This window comes from Gallus gallus, chromosome 23 (assembly GCF_016699485.2).
Source record: "Gallus gallus isolate bGalGal1 chromosome 23, bGalGal1.mat.broiler.GRCg7b, whole genome shotgun sequence".
Taxonomy (NCBI): domain Eukaryota; kingdom Metazoa; phylum Chordata; class Aves; order Galliformes; family Phasianidae; genus Gallus; species Gallus gallus.
Window position 1 is genome coordinate 83,120 of NC_052554.1, and position 18,492 is coordinate 101,611.

Sequence of the window (18,492 nt, forward strand, 5' to 3'; positions counted from 1 at the left end):
CCCCTAATGTTCCAATTCATTGCCCCTTGCTACCCAGAGGCAAGCAGGGGCAAGGGAAGAGGAGGAGTACCTCCACGTACCGGTCCTCCGCCTTTTGTCTCAGGAGAAGTGGTGCACCGAGAGGCCTGAGAGAAGGGGGAGAGAAGGTGTGGCAGTTGCACCGCCACAGTTGACACAGGCACTCCAGGCTTTAGGTAACAACTGTCCAGGAAGTCAGAACACCAAACCTTCCTTCCAAATGAGCCCAACACAGAGTTTTACTGAGCAGAGAGGGAGGAAGCAGCGTGCAATTTGAGCCTTGCAGGTGGGCATCCTTCTGTGCCAGAAGTTCTTTGTCCTCTTAATAGTGAAGGGAGTGACGTGTGGAATCAAACTCTGGAACCCACGTAAGGTTACAAAGCAGGTACGCTCATTACGGCGCCGGGTGCGGGGGGGGATATCTCCTCCTAACTCGCACACAGAGAAAAGCACTGGTTACATACTTACAGACATAACATCCACATATTCATTACGTTCCACAAAAATGGGCTGGAATTCTGAGAAACTATTAACGTATTGTCCCACCCTCTTGAGCACGCGTCCTAAAAATGTGGTGGGGGTCTCTGGCGGTCAGTGGATGAAGGCTCGTAGTCTACCTCGCTGTGAACTTCCGACCTTTTAAGGGGGGGTAGCCCGAACCAGCTCCTACTGGCGTTGTGTTGAGCTGAGACATCTGTTTCACCGTCCCATCTTCAACAACAGGAGCCTATTCTACTTTCTCATCGTTGTTTGGCAGCGAGTTTCCAGTGGACTCTGCATTCTCTTCTTGAGCTTACGTGTCTGCAAGCATCTTGTCCTTCAGCGTGAATCCACTCCAGTTCTTTCCACAATATGGAAAGGCTGTTCTCATGATTCAGGAGACAGCTAGGGCTGGGGAATGGATGCATGGCACCTTAACTCTGACCAGCAAGGAAATCAGGAGAACGGAATGCAGACACTGCCAACTTCTACCGGCTCAAATCTGCTTCAAGACTCATTGCAAAGTCTCAGCTAGAAAAAGGATCACCTCAGTGTATCCAAGAAAAAGAGCAGCGCTTTTTGGGTTGGTTGGTTGGTTGTTTTATTGTGGGTGGTGTTTGTTTGTTTGTTTGTTTAATATACCACAAGACTATGCAGTTACACTGTCAGTCACCTCAGAGTGTTCCCAAAGGAGCTCATCCACGTCCTGCACACACTCCACCTGAACATCAAGTGGAGCAGGGGGTAGTCTTGCAGATGGAGTAACGCAGGAATTTTGACAGGATGTTGCTGCATGATGGAATCTCTGCATCCACTTATTCATCAAGTATCCAGCAGGAGAGCACAGAGCTCCGGAGGCATCGTTGTATCCAGTTCATCATCTGAAACCTCCGCAACCAAACTGGATGGGACCAGTCCTCTTGTGCCATCTGTCAGCTCTCCCTGAAACCAGACATTCTCATCCACAGCTCCAAAGACGTTAAGGTGTTGTCCAGCGGTCAGAGGAAGCTCGCTTTCTGGCTCCTCATTAGGACCCTCAACAGGATTGTAGCTATGCCGAGCTAAGAATCTTTGAAATGTTGCTGATGCTTGTCCCAGAGAATGCAGGGTGAAGGACAAAAGCTCTGCTGCTGGTTCTCCGCTCTCACTTTCAGGGCCGTCCCCTGACAGAAAGCAGCACTCAGGACTGTTCCCGTGGACCTCTTTCACGGCTTTGAGTTCAAGCTCCAAGTCTTCCAGATGACTTTGAAGACCTTTGGCCTCTTGGATGGCAGAATGGAATGCACTGGGACGATGGCTGAGATTCTTCTTTGATGGGGCAAGAGTCTCTTCGGCTGCCTCTCCCAGCTCCGTTCTGCCCTCGTCTCCAGTTGGAACTCTCTCCTAGTTGGTATCAGGATGAGCCTGCTCTGCTGCTCTCTCTTCTCTCTTGCACACTCTGTGAGAATGAGTTTCAGAAAGCACTACTCACTGACAGGAAATAAGGGGAAACTTGAAAGACTTGGCAACATAAGTCCTGGCCGTGTACTGCCAGCAACTGATCTGGCCGCCCAGGATCCTGGCACCACAAATGCTTCGTTGCCAAATGCAGCAATAAAGTGTTCTGGGGAAAAGCCAACTCACACGTATTTTTGGCACATCCATATCACAGCACCACAGGCCAGCACCAGCGCAGACAGCAGCACAGCTGAGAACAGTACCATCGCTGCGATGTGGCGCCTTTCGCGCAGATCTGCCAACAGCAGCCTTTGTGCTCGTCCCGGCATTCATCCCTGGGAGAAACGAGACAACGTCCCACGTTACCTTCACCTGCGCTACAGATAACCTCTCAGTGTGCTTCATGGACCCAGGAGATTTTCATCAGTGGGTGCCTCTGCCTCTGGCGCCCAGGCACCAGAGGACAAGAAGGACTGCTTCCACCTCTCGTTGGGTAGGGAAAGGCCGCACAGGCACTGCCCGTGTCTTCCTCTGGGCCGAGGGCTGGGGCTGTGCCCTGGGGTCTGGGCTTTGTCTGTGGGAAGCACTGCAGAGCAGAATCCCTCGCACTTTCCCCAGCGCACGCGTCCCGCGCTCTCCCGCAGGACACCCCCCCCCCGGCTGAAGGTCGGGCTCCAGCCAGCACAGGGCACAGCCGGAGCCAGCCCAGGGGAGAAACACTCCTGCAGGCTCCTCCCACACAGGACCCCGCTCATCGCCCTCGGGTGGCTTTGCTCCAAAAGGGCAAAACTCACCACTCTCTGGGAACTGGGAGTGGTGGGAGCTGAGCAGCGTCACAGAGGCCTGCACGTACCTTCTCCGGCACACTGCTGGAACAACTCTCCACACCCCACTGAGGTCAGCCGTGTTCAGAGAGCCATCCCTGGCTTCTTTTACACGTGCCCTGTGCTCACACGCTCAGGTTCGGCTGCTGACCTGGCGTGCAAGAGCAGGCAGCAAGAGCCTGCAGGCACACAGTGGCTCTGGTGAGTGACACTGGATGACCACGGGACAGAAATTACCTGGCATGACAGTTGTTGGCGCTGCCTGCGTTCCTTTGCCCGAGACTGGCAGTGTGGGATGGCTGCCTTCCTGCAGTGCATCCTGCTCACTTTGTTGGTCAGTTCCTTTAGAAAGAAAGCAGGGCAGTAGGATTGGATGTGATGTGCTCTCATCGGGAACTGAGCTACTCCAGTCCCGCGCTCAGGCAAAGCCTGCTGGTCCCAGCCCCACAGATCCACTGCGACCCCCTCCGTTGCCCAAGGGCATTTGGGCCCTCCCAGGAATTGGAGGGTGCCAACCCTCTCACGCCTCTCGAGGAATCAGCTCCTATGCAAGGCCCTCACACCCTGTGCTGTGAGCGTCACCAACCATCACGTTCCACCCATCACAGGCCAGGCATCTGCAGGCTGAAATTCAAGCTCAGACAGAAGCGCCTTCAGAATCAGCATCCCACCTTGTTTCCAGCATTAGCAAAGGCATCCCTGCTCGGGATGCTCCTCCTGCCTTGAACTCGCTCTAGCTGCACAGAGGGCTTTGTATGAGCAGAAGCACAGCACTCGCCAGTTGCTGCCATCTGGCTGCCAAAGCACCTCTGACAAGTAATGGTCGTGCTGGGGGAGCAGCTGCCCCCGGGCCTTGGCTGGATGCAGAAGTGGCAGCAGACCATCTCTGGTGCTTGACAGTGCCTGCAAGGCGCTACATGGAACACCACCGCAGCACGGCTCTGAGCGATCCCTTCCTGCTGTGCAGGCTACAGCTTGTCCACACACGTACATCAGACCTCAGCTTCCCAGGTCTCACAGTGAACAGACTCAAGTATACCCACCACGCGCTGCCTTCTCCATTTCCTTCACCAGTTCCTTGAGGAGACGGGATGAGCCCTGGGAGTATTCTCCTCTTTTGGGTTCATCCTTTCCTTTTTCCGGACCTTAACAGAATGCATGAAGTTAAATATCACGTGCATGAGGTTTTGAAGACCAGCAGTGAGTCAGTGAGACAAACTACTCACCGCTGGGATTCCAGCTGGGCTCCAGCGCAGGAGGAAACACATGACCGGGCAAAGCCCTCCCTGGGGGCACTCCTGCAACCAAAGACCCACGAAAAGTTTCAGTCATACGCTACAGCATCACTGAATAGCGGAGCATACGGGGGATCGTGCCATGAAATGGCACTGAAATGGGCTGTGAAAGCTCTCCAAGGAATTACAAAGCCAGGACATACCCATGCGATCTGCCGGAGTTTCAGTCCCAGAGCTCAGAGCGGAACCTGGATCACCTCCTCCAGTCACATCTGCAAACAAACGCAGGACAGAGCAACTCCCATTAAACATCCTTCCAGTCAGAATGACACAGGATGCAATTAAAGCTGGGCATTCCTTCACGACACCATTCTCTCCCTTCCACACAGGAGCACCTCGGAAACAGTTCCTGGCTGCCTGCAGGGGCACCACCATCATACAGAACTAACCCCGTGTGGAACTGCCCAGAGGAGCGCCCGCCTGGAGCTCACCCCAGCTCTAAACTCAACTGCATGGACTGGATTAAACCTAGGCTTTGGTGAGCCGCTGCCTGGAGACACAGCTGTAATCAAGGACAGCGGAGAAACGTTCCCATTGCACGTGCCCATCTCTCTCTCCCTTACTGAGCTGCGGTGATGGAAGGGGCTCAGGTAATGACATGGGGGGAAAGTTCCAAAGCTGCAGAGAGGCCAGGTGACCTGCTGGCTGGTATTCCACAGCTTTCCAAATACTTTCTCCAGGCCGTGGGAGACAATTCTCAGGGACCTCATGGAAGAACATTCGGCCCCCTGGAATTTTCTTACTGGGAGACCTCACAGATACAGAGACAAAGCCAACGCAACGCTGACAGCACGGAGCACCCAAGAAACAACGACCATCCATGCTTCTCGGGGAGAAGAACCCGCTGGCCGGTGAAAAGCGCAACCCTTGCTGAACTAGCCCAGCCACAAAGGAACAAATATCGAGGACGTGAAGCCCGGCTACTTACCTCCAGCATCCCCTTCAGGCTCAGAGGCAGGATTCTGTTCTGCTGATTCACCAGCAGGGCCTGCAGGCACAAGTGTAATCAGACACAGGTGAGGAGAGCTTCCAGCACACGTGGGGGCCTCCTTTTCCCTGAGTGGGGAAAGGTGGGCCAGGGAATGCCACGGCCCAAATACGAAGGTCTGGGCTCTCTCAGCTGAAGAGGGGCAGCGGTAACCTTCCCACTGAAATGTGGCAGCTCTCCGAGTAAAGAAATACTCATGGCTCATCTGTGCAAGCCCTTCAAGGCACAAACAGGCTTGGAAGACCTTGAGAGGGTCTTAAGCAAAATTGCACGCAAGTAAACTATGGGAGCATGAATGTTTCTGCCTCCAAGGAAACAGACACTCACAACTTACCTCTGGGTTGTCCCAGAGGCACAGGCACAAAATCCGGATCCAAACGATCATCCGGAAAGGGAGCACCAAGTTCATCTCCTAGAATCAAGAACACATGAAAGAAGGTCCCATTGGACGGTGTGATCTCCTTCTCCCTCAGTAACTGGATGTTGCTGGGCCGTGGAACGGGATGGGAGAAGGACTCAGGTCACGATTCCCAAAGTTGCAGAGTGGCCAGGATGACCTGTAGGCTGGCACCTGGCAGCGTACACAATACTCTCTCCAGGCCATGTGCCACATCCCTCACGGACCGCATGGAAGAAGATGCAGCTCCTGGGGGCTTTCTTATTGGGAGGCCTCCAATGCACAGGAAGGTCACACTGAAGCACTGGAGGAAAGCACGCCTGTCTCTTCCTCTGGGCTGTGGGCCGGGGCTCTGTGTTGGAAACTGGGATTCATCTACGGGGAGTACCATGAGCCTGGAGCAGAAATGCTCACGCTTCTCCCAGCACACATCTGCCAAGCTCTCCCCAGGACATCTCCCACGACGAAGGCTGTGCTCCAGCCAGCAAGCAGCAGAGCCATGGCCCAGCATGGCTGGAGCCAGCCCTGAGGAGCAGCGCTGCCACGGGCTCTTGCCCGGCTCCTGCGGTGCTGCCCATCGCCCCCTGCCCAACACCACCCCCCATGGAAGGCCAGCCCCAGGGAAGTGTGGCACAGGGCCGTGGGGACACAGCCTGACTTCTTGCCCCCACTGCTGCTCAGTCCGTGTCCCATCTCTGCCCACCCACCTGCTCCCGGTGCTCGCCACGGAGCAGCACAGGTCTCCCGGAAACACATGGCCATCAGTAGGAGGAAGAGGACAAAGCGGGCAGGGGCCATGGCTCCCCACACTCGCACCATGCTTCCAACACCACCGCTGCAGCCACAGTGAGCGTCGCACAGAGCAAAGCCTGCGGCACAGGACAGCGTCGCAGCCAGGCCTTGTGAGCTCACGGCACAGCACCGCACAGCCATTGGACGGGGCATTGTGACCTCACGGCTCCGAGATTCCGGGTGGCGGCTCCCCGCGGGCTGCTGCTCTTGTGATGTGCTGCACCAGGGCTGCGTGGGGCCCGTGCTTACGTCATAGAAACGCAGAATCATAGAGCGGCTTGGGGTGGAAGGGACAGCAAAGAGCTTAGAACCCCAACCCCACTGCCGTGGGCAGGGATGCCACCCACGGGGTCATGCTGCCCAGAGCCCCACCCAGCCTGGCCTTGAACACCTCCAGGGATGGAGCATCCACAGCTTCACTTGGCAAACATTTCTAGGGCTTCAACAGCCCCAGGAGGGAATTATTTCCAGCTCGGTGCACCCATGACACCTCAGGCCATTGGGGAAGAGATGCAATATGGAAATGGGGTCTGGATCAAGGACGCTATTGCACAGGTTATCCATGCGTGTCAAACGTGCTGCAATTAAGCAAGCCAAGCGGATAAAGCCTCTCCAGTATGGAGGATGATGGCTGAAATACAAACACGGGGAAGCTGACCTTCTCACAGACCTGCCAAGTCAAGTGTCACGTGCTTACGTTTTTGTTGATAGATCTGCAGTTTCACCTGTTTTCCTTCAGTTTTCCAGCACCTTGGCTAAGGACATCCCCTTTCCTGCACCAAGTATATTTCCCACACGTAGCTTGCTTCCAAGCCTGCATTTAGTAGCAGAAATTGAAGGCTTGCTGGTTGGCACCTCCCATCACCAAAGTCCCCCAAAGTGAACTCACTGCTGCTGGCAACTGGACGCTTGGTGCCGAGAGGACCGTCACCTATGGGGTCCCACCTGGGTCTCCAGAAGCTGTTGCACTTTTGGAAGCAGAGCATCCAAATACATTGCCTATATACATCCAATACAGTGTCCATACAACACTGCCATTGAATCAGAGCCTGCCACTTTCCCTATGACCAGGCAAAGTGCGTGAAGGCAAGCTGAACTGCTGAACCAGGCACCACATGGGGCTTATGTATTTGTGTCAAAAGACAGCATACATTTTCTCACTCATCTTGTCTGGCTACCTGGTGACAATAAGCCCTGCTTAGTGCTTATTTCAAAAGGGCAGCAGGTCCTCGCTGGCCACGTGCAGGGGCTTCTCAGACACATATGCCAGCGAGGTGTGGGCACAGCCGGTAGAACAGCTCCTGGTGGTAAGTTTTGGGCACAGAGCACTGCAGCGCCCGGAACAAAGCCAGCAGCAGGCAGATGAGAGTGAGGCAGATGTGGGGAAGAAGGGGGTGGAGAATGGGGCAGGTCAAACATGCCCCTACCCCATAGTGGCACGCACACACGCCGTACAGAGGGGACAATCAGGATCAGCTGCACAGCCATGGTCACGCAGGGCAGCGGGAGACCAGGAGAGGGGCACAGCAGGAACGCAGCAGCACAGACTGGGCCTGGGCCCGCTGCTCCAGGGACACCCGTCCCTACAGAGAAGCTTCCCAGGCAGTCTCAGTGCTGACTGACCCTCTGGCATTCAGCGGGCCAAATGGAAGCAAAAATAACAAGAAGAATCAGACTTAGTTTTCAATAAGAAAGATTCTAAAATGGGACTTCACTTCTTAAGTTCTTTACTACGAATAAAAGCGCAAGTCTACCCTAAATATAGCACTATTAAAATGTGTATACTTTTTTTTTTTTTTTTTTCTCCAAAAAAAAATAAACCTACAACTGCTGATACCTTTTCTCGCATGTCAGGTGGGGCTGGGGCTGCAGCAGCCCTGCCTCTTCCCAGTCATGCCTGCATTGGAAGGGTCCTGGAAAATCTCACAGAATCATAGAATGGCCTGGGTTGAAAAGGACCACAATGACCATCGAGTTTCAACCCCCCGGCTATGTGCCAACCACCAGAGGATCGCCAACCACCAGAGCAGGCTGCCCAGAGCCACTTCCAGCCTGGCCTTGAATGCCTCCAGCGACGGGACATCCACAACCTCCTTGGGCAACCTGTTCCAGTGCGTCACCACCCTCTGGGTGAAAAACTTCCTCCTAATATCTAACCTAAACCACCCCTGTCTCAGTTTAAGACCATCCCTCCTTGTCCTACCACTATCCACCCTCAAAAACAGTCGTTCCCCTTCCAGTTTATACGCTCCCTTCAAGTACTGGAAGGCCACAATGAGCTCCCCCTGGAGCCTTCTCTTCGCCAAGCTAAACAAGCCCAGTTCCCTCAACCTTTCCTCATAGGAGAGGTGCTCCTGCCCTCTGATCATCTTAGTGGCCCTCCTCTGGACCCGCTCCAACAGCTCCACACCCTTCCTCTACTGGGAGCCTGTAGAGCAAATAAGGATACGGATATAAGAAACTATCGCCTTTGAAAAGGAATAATCAGAGATGAACAGGAAGCTTACCCGTGTCCTAGGCTCGCCAAAAGGGCTCCAAGAGGAGTGATCTTCAGAGAGCGATCCTTCCTCCGTGGCAGTCAGCCCTTAAATGGGGTTTAGGAGAGGTGAAGCCTGGCTCCACCCCTTCCGGTCACACAGGTGGAGTTGCAGTTCAACAGGTCTCATACAGGGCCCCAGGCCTGGGTGCAGTACTCCAGATGGGGCCTCACAAGAGCTGAGTAGAGGGGGACAACCACCTCCCTCTCCCTGCTGGCCACCTCTTTCTTAACGCAGCCCAGAACACACTTGGCCTTCCGGGCTGCCAGCACACACTGCTGGCTCACGTCCAGCTTCTAAAATCACACAACGCTGGAATGGTTTGTGTTGCATGGCTCCCTGAAGATCACAGAACCACTGGATTTTTGTACGCTGGAAGTGTCCTTGAAGATCACAGAACAATAGGATGGCTTGTGTTGAAAACGTCCCTGAAGATCACAGCACAGTAGACTATCCTTGGTACACTATCATTGGTAGAGGGCCTCGAGGATTTGGCAGTACCTGAGAGGCATCCCAACCCAGAGGAGATGCTGGTCATAACCTCCACCACCTCTCTGGGCAAACCATCCCAGAGCTCCCCCACCCTTACCGTAAAGGTCTTCCACATGTTTGCATGGAACTTCCTGTGCTCAAGTTCTAGGCCACTGCTCATTGTCCTCCGCTACGCACCACCGAGAAGAGCCTGGCCTCATCCATTTTCCTCCCACTTCCCTTCAGATATTGATTAACACTCGCTTTGAATCTCTAGTTATAGGGTCTGAGACGATGGAGATCTGACGGCTACTTTTCCATACCAGCCCCCTCGCATGGCAAAATCTTCTGGTTCTTTCTACCAGTTGTGCAAACCCCAGAACTTGCTGGGCTCACCGATTCCACGCTACCCCACCTGAGCCGTGATTCGTGTTCACGCGTCCCAGGCTGTCAGACGACGATTGACCCCAGGATTGTTCCTGGGCAGTGGGGCGCAAAGCAGGAGTCAGATACAACTAGGGCATCCCCTAATGTTCCAATTCATTGCCCCTTGCTACCCAGAGGCAAGCAGGGGCAAGGGAAGAGGAGGAGTACCTCCACATACCGGTCCTCCGCCTTTTGTCTCAGGAGAAGTGGTGCACCGAGAGGCCTGAGAGAAGGGGGAGAGAAGGTGTGGCAGTTGCACCGCCACAGTTGACACAGGCACTCCAGGCTTTAGGTAACAACTGTCCAGGAAGTCAGAACACCAAACCTTCCTTCCAAATGAGCCCAACACAGAGTTTTACTGAGCAGAGAGGGAGGAAGCAGCGTGCAATTTGAGCCTTGCAGGTGGGCATCCTTCTGTGCCAGAAGTTCTTTGTCCTCTTAATAGTGAAGGGAGTGACGTGTGGAATCAAACTCTGGAACCCACGTAAGGTTACAAAGCAGGTACGCTCATTACGGCGCCGGGTGCGGGGGGGGATATCTCCTCCTAACTCGCACACAGAGAAAAGCACTGGTTACATACTTACAGACATAACATCCACATATTCATTACGTTCCACAAAAATGGGCTGGAATTCTGAGAAACTATTAACGTATTGTCCCACCCTCTTGAGCACGCATCCTAAAAATGTGGTGTGGGTCTCTGGTGGTCAGTGGATGAAGGCTCGTAGTCTACCTCGCTGTGAACTTCCGACCTTTTAAGGGGGGGTAGCCCGAACCAGCTCCTACTGGCGTTGTGTTGAGCTGAGACATCTGTTTCACCGTCCCATCTTCAACAACAGGAGCCTATTCTACTTTCTCATCGTTGTTTGGCAGCGAGTTTCCGTGGACTCTGCATTCTCTTCTTGAGCTTACGTGTCTGCAAGCATCTTGTCCTTCAGCGTGAATCCACTCCAGTTCTTTCCACAATATGGAAAGGCTGTTCTCATGATTCAGGAGACAGCTAGGGCTGGGGAATGGATGCATGGCACCTTAACTCTGACCAGCAAGGAAATCAGGAGAACGGAATGCAGACACTGCCAACTTCTACCGGCTCAAATCTGCTTCAAGACTCATTGCAAAGTCTCAGCTAGAAAAAGGATCACCTCAGTGTATCCAAGAAAAAGAGCAGCGCTTTTTGGGTTGGTTGGTTGGTTGTTTTATTGTGGGTGGTGTTTGTTTGTTTGTTTGTTTAATATACCACAAGACTATGCAGTTACACTGTCAGTCACCTCAGAGTGTTCCCAAAGGAGCTCATCCACGTCCTGCACACACTCCACCTGAACATCAAGTGGAGCAGGGGGTAGTCCTGCAGATGGAGTAACGCAGGAATTTTGACAGGATGTTGCTGCATGATGGAATCTCTGCATCCACTTATTCATCAAGTATCCAGCAGGAGAGCACAGAGCTCCGGAGGCATCGTTGTATCCAGTTCATCATCTGAAACCTCCGCAACCAAACTGGATGGGACCAGTCCTCTTGTGCCATCTGTCAGCTCTCCCTGAAACCAGACATTCTCATCCACAGCTCCAAAGACGTTAAGGTGTTGTCCAGCGGTCAGAGGAAGCTCGCTTTCTGGCTCCTCATTAGGACCCTCAACAGGATTGTAGCTGTGCCGAGCTAAGAATCTTTGAAATGTTGCTGATGCTTGTCCCAGAGAATGCAGGGTGAAGGACAAAAGCTCTGCTGCTGGTTCTCCGCTCTCACTTTCAGGGCCGTCCCCTGACAGAAAGCAGCACTCAGGACTGTTCCCGTGGACCTCTTTCACGGCTTTGAGTTCAAGCTCCAAGTCTTCCAGATGACTTTGAAGACCTTTGGCCTCTTGGATGGCAGAATGGAATGCACTGGGACGATGGCTGAGAGTCTTCTTTGATGGGGCAAGAGTCTCTTCGGCTGCCTCTCCCAGCTCCGTTCTGCCCTCGTCTCCAGTTGGAACTCTCTCCTAGTTGGTATCAGGATGAGCCTGCTCTGCTGCTCTCTCTTCTCTCTTGCACACTCTGTGAGAATGAGTTTCAGAAAGCACTACTCACTGACAGGAAATAAGGGGAAACTTGAAAGACTTGGCAACGTAAGTCCTGGCCGTGTACTGCCAGCAACTGATCTGGCCGCCCAGGATCCTGGCACCACAAATGCTTCGTTGCCAAATGCAGCAATGAAGTGTTCTGGGGAAAAGCCAACTCACACGTATTTTTGGCACATCCATATCACAGCACCACAGGCCACCACCAGCGCAGACAGCAGCACAGCTGAGAACAGTACCATCGCTGCGATGTGGCGCCTTCGCGCAGATCTGCCAACAGCAGCCTTTGTGCTCGTCCCGGCATTCATCCCTGGGAGAAACGAGACAACAGTCCCACGTTACCTTCACCTGCGCTACAGATAACCTCTCAGTGTGCTTCATGGACCCAGGAGATTTTCATCAGTGGGTGCCTCTGCCTCTGACGCCCAGGCACCAGAGGACAAGAAGGACTGCTTCCACCTCTCGTTGGGTAGGGAGAGGCCGCACAGGCACTGCCCGTGACTTCCTCTGGGCCGAGGGCTGGGGCTGTGCCCTGGGGTCTGGGCTTTGTCTGTGGGAAGCACTGCAGAGCAGAATCCCTCGCACTTTCCCCAGCGCACGCGTCCCGCGCTCTCCCGCAGGACACCCCCCCCCGGCTGAAGGTCGGGCTCCAGCCAGCACAGGGCACAGCCGGAGCCAGCCCAGGGGAGAAACACTCCTGCAGGCTCCTCCCACACAGGACCCCGCTCATCGCCCTCGGGTGGCTTTGCTCCAAAAGGGCAAAACTCACCACTCTCTGGGAACTGGGAGTGGTGGGAGCTGAGCAGCGTCACAGAGGCCTGCACGTACCTTCTCCGGCACACTGCTGGAACAACTCTCCACACCCCACTGAGGTCAGCCGTGTTCAGAGAGCCATCCCTGGCTTCTTTTACACGTGCCCTGTGCTCACACGCTCAGGTTCGGCTGCTGACCTGGCGTGCAAGAGCAGGCAGCAAGAGCCTGCAGGCACACAGTGGCTCTGGTGAGTGACACTGGATGACCACGGGACAGAAATTACCTGGCATGACAGTTGTTGGCGCTGCCTGCGTTCCTTTGCCCGAGACTGGCAGTGTGGGATGGCTGCCTTCCTGCAGTGCATCCTGCTCACTTTGTTGGTCAGTTCCTTTAGAAAGAAAGCAGGGCAGTAGGATTGGATGTGATGTGCTCTCATCGGGAACTGAGCTACTCCAGTCCCGCGCTCAGGCAAAGCCTGCTGGTCCCAGCCCCACAGATCCACTGCGACCCCCTCCGTTGCCCAAGGGCATTTGGGCCCTCCCAGGAATTGGAGGGTGCCAACCCTCTCACGCCTCTCGAGGAATCAGCTCCTATGCAAGGCCCTCACACCCTGTGCTGTGAGCGTCACCAACCATCACGTTCCACCCATCACAGGCCAGGCATCTGCAGGCTGAAATTCAAGCTCAGACAGAAGCGCCTTCAGAATCAGCATCCCACCTTGTTTCCAGCATTAGCAAAGGCATCCCTGCTCGGGATGCTCCTCCTGCCTTGAACTCGCTCTAGCTGCACAGAGGGCTTTGTATGAGCAGAAGCACAGCACTCGCCAGTTGCTGCCATCTGGCTGCCAAAGCACCTCTGACAAGTAATGGTCGTGCTGGGGGAGCAGCTGCCCCCGGGCCTTGGCTGGATGCAGAAGTGGCAGCAGACCATCTCTGGTGCTTGACAGTGCCTGCAAGGCGCTACATGGAACACCACCGCAGCACGGCTCTGAGCGATCCCTTCCTGCTGTGCAGGCTACAGCTTGTCCACACACGTACATCAGACCTCAGCTTCCCAGGTCTCACAGTGAACAGACTCAAGTATACCCACCACGCGCTGCCTTCTCCATTTCCTTCACCAGTTCCTTGAGGAGACGGGATGAGCCCTGGGAGTATTCTCCTCTTTGGGTTCATCCTTTCCTTTTTCCGGACCTTAACAGAATGCATGAAGTTAAATATCACGTGCATGAGGTTTTGAAGACCAGCAGTGAGTCAGTGAGACAAACTACTCACCGCTGGGATTCCAGCTGGGCTCCAGCGCAGGAGGAAACACATGACCGGGCAAAGCCCTCCCTGGGGGCACTCCTGCAACCAAAGACCCACGAAAAGTTTCAGTCATACGCTACAGCATCACTGAATAGCAGAGCATACGGGGGATCGTGCCATGAAATGGCACTGAAATGGGCAGTGAAAGCTCTCCAAGGAATTACAAAGCCAGGACATACCCATGCGATCTGCCGGAGTTTCAGTCCCAGAGCTCAGAGCGGAACCTGGATCACCTCCTCCAGTCACATCTGCAAACAAACGCAGGACAGAGCAACTCCCATTAAACATCCTTCCAGTCAGAATGACACAGGATGCAATTAAAGCTGGGCATTCCTTCACGACACCATTCTCTCCCTTCCACACAGGAGCACCTCGGAAACAGTTCCTGGCTGCCTGCAGGGGCACCACCATCATACAGAACTAACCCCGTGTGGAACTGCCCAGAGGAGCGCCCGCCTGGAGCTCACCCCAGCTCTAAACTCAACTGCATGGACTGGATTAAACCTAGGCTTTGGTGAGCCGCTGCCTGGAGACACAGCTGTAATCAAGGACAGCGGAGAAACGTTCCCATTGCACGTGCCCATCTCTCTCTCCCTTACTGAGCTGCGGTGATGGAAGGGGCTCAGGTAATGACATGGGGGGAAAGTTCCAAAGCTGCAGAGAGGCCAGGTGACCTGCTGGCTGGTATTCCACAGCTTTCCAAATACTTTCTCCAGGCCGTGGGAGACAATTCTCAGGGACCTCATGGAAGAACATTCGGCCCCCTGGAATTTTCTTACTGGGAGACCTCGCAGATACAGAGACAAAGCCAACGCAACGCTGACAGCACGGAGCACCCAAGAAACAACGACCATCCATGCTTCTCGGGGAGAAGAACCCGCTGGCCGGTGAAAAGCGCAACCCTTGCTGAACTAGCCCAGCCACAAAGGAACAAATATCGAGGACATGAAGCCCGGCTACTTACCTCCAGCATCCCCTTCAGGCTCAGAGGCAAGATTCTGTTCTGCTGATTCACCAGCAGGGCCTGCAGGCACAAGTGTAATCAGACACAGGTGAGGAGAGCTTCCAGCACACGTGGGGGCCTCCTTTTCCCTGAGTGGGGAAAGGTGGGCCAGGGAATGCCACGGCCCAAATACGAAGGTCTGGGCTCTCTCAGCTGAAGAGGGGCAGCGGTAACCTTCCCACTGAAATGTGGCAGCTCTCCGAGTAAAGAAATACTCATGGCTCATCTGTGCAAGCCCTTCAAGGCACAAACAGGCTTGGAAGACCTTGAGAGGGTCTTAAGCAAAATTGCACGCAAGTAAACTATGGGAGCATGAATGTTTCTGCCTCCAAGGAAACAGACACTCACAACTTACCTCTGGGTTGTCCCAGAGGCACAGGCACAAAATCCGGATCCAAACGATCATCCGGAAAGGGAGCACCAAGTTCATCTCCTAGAATCAAGAACACATGAAAGAAGGTCCCATTGGACGGTGTGATCTCCTTCTCCCTCAGTAACTGGATGTTGCTGGGCCGTGGAACGGGATGGGAGAAGGACTCAGGTCACGATTCCCAAAGTTGCAGAGTGGCCAGGATGACCTGTAGGCTGGCACCTGGCAGCGTACACAATACTCTCTCCAGGCCATGTGCCACATCCCTCACGGACCGCATGGAAGAAGATGCAGCTCCTGGGGGCTTTCTTATTGGGAGGCCTCCAATGCACAGGAAGGTCACACTGAAGCACTGGAGGAAAGCACGCCTGTCTCTTCCTCTGGGCTGTGGGCCGGGGCTCTGTGTTGGAAACTGGGATTCATCTACGGGGAGTACCATGAGCCTGGAGCAGAAATGCTCACGCTTCTCCCAGCACACATCTGCCAAGCTCTCCCCAGGACATCTCCCACGACGAAGGCTGTGCTCCAGCCAGCAAGCAGCAGAGCCATGGCCCAGCATGGCTGGAGCCAGCCCTGAGGAGCAGCGCTGCCACGGGCTCTTGCCCGGCTCCTGCGGTGCTGCCCATCGCCCCCTGCCCAACACCACCCCCCATGGAAGGCCAGCCCCAGGGAAGTGTGGCACAGGGCCGTGGGGACACAGCCTGACTTCTTGCCCCCACTGCTGCTCAGTCCGTGTCCCATCTCTGCCCACCCACCTGCTCCCGGTGCTCGCCACGGAGCAGCACAGGTCTCCCGGAAACACATGGCCATCAGTAGGAGGAAGAGGACAAAGCGGGCAGGGGCCATGGCTCCCCACACTCGCACCATGCTTCCAACACCACCGCTGCAGCCACAGTGAGCGTCGCACAGAGCAAAGCCTGCGGCACAGGACAGCGTCGCAGCCAGGCCTTGTGAGCTCACGGCACAGCACCGCACAGCCATTGGACGGGGCATTGTGACCTCACGGCTCCGAGATTCCGGGTGGCGGCTCCCCGCGGGCTGCTGCTCTTGTGATGTGCTGCACCAGGGCTGCGTGGGGCCCGTGCTTACGTCATAGAAACGCAGAATCATAGAGCGGCTTGGGGTGGAAGGGACAGCAAAGAGCTTAGAACCCCAACCCCACTGCCGTGGGCAGGGATGCCACCCACGGGGTCATGCTGCCCAGAGCCCCACCCAGCCTGGCCTTGAACACCTCCAGGGATGGAGCATCCACAGCTTCACTTGGCAAACATTTCTAGGGCTTCAACAGCCCCAGGAGGGAATTATTTCCAGCTCGGTGCACCCATGACACCTCAGGCCATTGGGGAAGAGATGCAATATGGAAATGGGGTCTGGATCAAGGACGCTATTGCACAGGTTATCCATGCGTGTCAAACGTGCTGCAATTAAGCAAGCCAAGCGGATAAAGCCTCTCCAGTATGGAGGATGATGGCTGAAATACAAACACGGGGAAGCTGACCTTCTCACAGACCTGCCAAGTCAAGTGTCACGTGCTTACGTTTTTGTTGATAGATCTGCAGTTTCACCTGTTTTCCTTCAGTTTTCCAGCACCTTGGCTAAGGACATCCCCTTTCCTGCACCAAGTATATTTCCCACACGTAGCTTGCTTCCAAGCCTGCATTTAGTAGCAGAAATTGAAGGCTTGCTGGTTGGCACCTCCCATCACCAAAGTCCCCCAAAGTGAACTCACTGCTGCTGGCAACTGGACGCTTGGTGCCGAGAGGACCGTCACCTATGGGGTCCCACCTGGGTCTCCAGAAGCTGTTGCACTTTTGGAAGCAGAGCATCCAAATACATTGCCTATATACATCCAATACAGTGTCCATACAACACTGCCATTGAATCAGAGCCTGCCACTTTCCCTATGACCAGGCAAAGTGCGTGAAGGCAAGCTGAACTGCTGAACCAGGCACCACATGGGGCTTATGTATTTGTGTCAAAAGACAGCATACATTTTCTCACTCATCTTGTCTGGCTACCTGGTGACAATAAGCCCTGCTTAGTGCTTATTTCAAAAGGGCAGCAGGTCCTCGCTGGCCACGTGCAGGGGCTTCTCAGACACATATGCCAGCGAGGTGTGGGCACAGCCGGTAGAACAGCTCCTGGTGGTAAGTTTTGGGCACAGAGCACTGCAGCGCCCGGAACAAAGCCAGCAGCAGGCAGATGAGAGTGAGGCAGATGTGGGGAAGAAGGGGGTGGAGAATGGGGCAGGTCAAACATGCCCCTACCCCATAGTGGCACGCACACACGCCGTACAGAGGGGACAATCAGGATCAGCTGCACAGCCATGGTCACGCAGGGCAGCGGGAGACCAGGAGAGGGGCACAGCAGGAACGCAGCAGCACAGACTGGGCCTGGGCCCGCTGCTCCAGGGACACCCGTCCCTACAGAGAAGCTTCCCAGGCAGTCTCAGTGCTGACTGACCCTCTGGCATTCAGCAGGCCAAATGGAAGCAAAAATAACAAGAAGAATCAGACTTAGTTTTCAATAAGAAAGATTCTAAAATGGGACTTCACTTCTTAAGTTCTTTACTACGAATAAAAGCGCAAGTCTACCCTAAATATAGCACTATTAAAATGTGTATACTTTTTTTTTTTTTTTTTTCTCCAAAAAAAAATAAACCTACAACTGCTGATACCTTTTCTCGCATGTCAGGTGGGGCTGGGGCTGCAGCAGCCCTGCCTCTTCCCAGTCATGCCTGCATTGGAAGGGTCCTGGAAAATCTCACAGAATCATAGAATGGCCTGGGTTGAAAAGGACCACAATGACCATCGAGTTTCAACCCCCCGGCTATGTGCCAACCACCAGAGGATCGCCAACCACCAGAGCAGGCTGCCCAGAGCCACTTCCAGCCTGGCCTTGAATGCCTCCAGCAACGGGACATCCACAACCTCCTTGGGCAACCTGTTCCAGTGCGTCACCACCCTCTGGGTGAAAAACTTCCTCCTAATATCTAACCTAAACCGCCCCTGTCTCAGTTTAAGACCATTCCTCCTTGTCCTACCACTATCCACCCTCAAAAACAGCCGTTCCCCTTCCAGTTTATACGCTCCCTTCAAGTACTGGAAGGCCACAATGAGCTCCCCCTGGAGCCTTCTCTTCTCCAAGCTATACAAGCCCAGTTCCCTCAACCTTTCCTCATAGGAGAGGTGCTCCTGCCCTCTGATCATCTTAGTGGCCCTCCTCTGGACACGCTCCAACAGCTCCACCCTTCCTCTACTGGGGGCCTGTAGAGCAAATAAGGATACGGATATAAGAAACTATCGCCTTTGAAAAGGAATAATCAGAGATGAACAGGAAGC

General features: G+C 54.4%; 2 protein-coding genes across 2 annotated transcripts; both read right to left on the reverse strand.

Moving 5' to 3' along the window:
- Positions 1–1,082: 1,082 nt before the first annotated feature.
- LOC121107479 (collagen alpha-1(I) chain-like) lies at positions 1,083–6,904 on the reverse strand. Its single transcript, XM_040651918.2, has 9 exons — positions 6,147–6,904; positions 5,377–5,454; positions 4,983–5,042; positions 4,198–4,266; positions 3,986–4,057; positions 3,803–3,904; positions 2,997–3,101; positions 2,122–2,270; positions 1,083–1,936 (listed from the first exon to the last, which is right to left on the reverse strand). Exons 1-9 carry the CDS (start codon positions 6,499–6,501, stop codon positions 1,892–1,894), a joined length of 1,035 nt encoding a protein of 344 aa, XP_040507852.1. The 5' UTR covers positions 6,502–6,904; the 3' UTR covers positions 1,083–1,891.
- A 3,091-nt stretch (positions 6,905–9,995) lies between these two features.
- LOC121107481 lies at positions 9,996–17,764 on the reverse strand. Its single transcript, XM_040651922.1, has 9 exons — positions 15,907–17,764; positions 15,137–15,214; positions 14,743–14,802; positions 13,958–14,026; positions 13,746–13,817; positions 13,564–13,664; positions 12,758–12,862; positions 11,884–12,031; positions 9,996–11,698 (listed from the first exon to the last, which is right to left on the reverse strand). Exons 1-6 carry the CDS (start codon positions 16,259–16,261, stop codon positions 13,588–13,590), a joined length of 711 nt encoding a protein of 236 aa, XP_040507856.1. The 5' UTR covers positions 16,262–17,764; the 3' UTR covers positions 9,996–11,698; positions 11,884–12,031; positions 12,758–12,862; positions 13,564–13,587.
- Between the last annotated feature and the right edge of the window lie 728 nt (positions 17,765–18,492).

What these genes read in the sequence shown, in the direction of transcription:
- LOC121107479 (XM_040651918.2), bottom strand. Translation starts at nt 6,501, where the DNA reads ATGATTCTGCGTTTCTATGACGTAAGCACGGGCCCCACGCAGCCCTGG. An exon ending in GCCTCTGGGACAACCCAGAG is followed by an intron (nt 5,043 to 5,376) that starts GTAAGTTGTGAG and finishes TTGTGCCTGCAG; the next exon opens with GCCCTGCTGGTGAATCAGCA. An exon ending in AATGGAGAAGGCAGCGCGTG is followed by an intron (nt 3,102 to 3,802) that starts GTGGGTATACTT and finishes TTCTTTCTAAAG; the next exon opens with GAACTGACCAACAAAGTGAG.
- LOC121107481 (XM_040651922.1), bottom strand. Translation starts at nt 16,261, where the DNA reads ATGATTCTGCGTTTCTATGACGTAAGCACGGGCCCCACGCAGCCCTGG. An exon ending in GCCTGAAGGGGATGCTGGAG is followed by an intron (nt 14,027 to 14,742) that starts GTAAGTAGCCGG and finishes GTTTGTTTGCAG; the next exon opens with ATGTGACTGGAGGAGGTGAT. An exon ending in GCCCAGCTGGAATCCCAGCG is followed by an intron (nt 13,665 to 13,745) that starts GTGAGTAGTTTG and finishes CATTCTGTTAAG; the next exon opens with GTCCGGAAAAAGGAAAGGAT.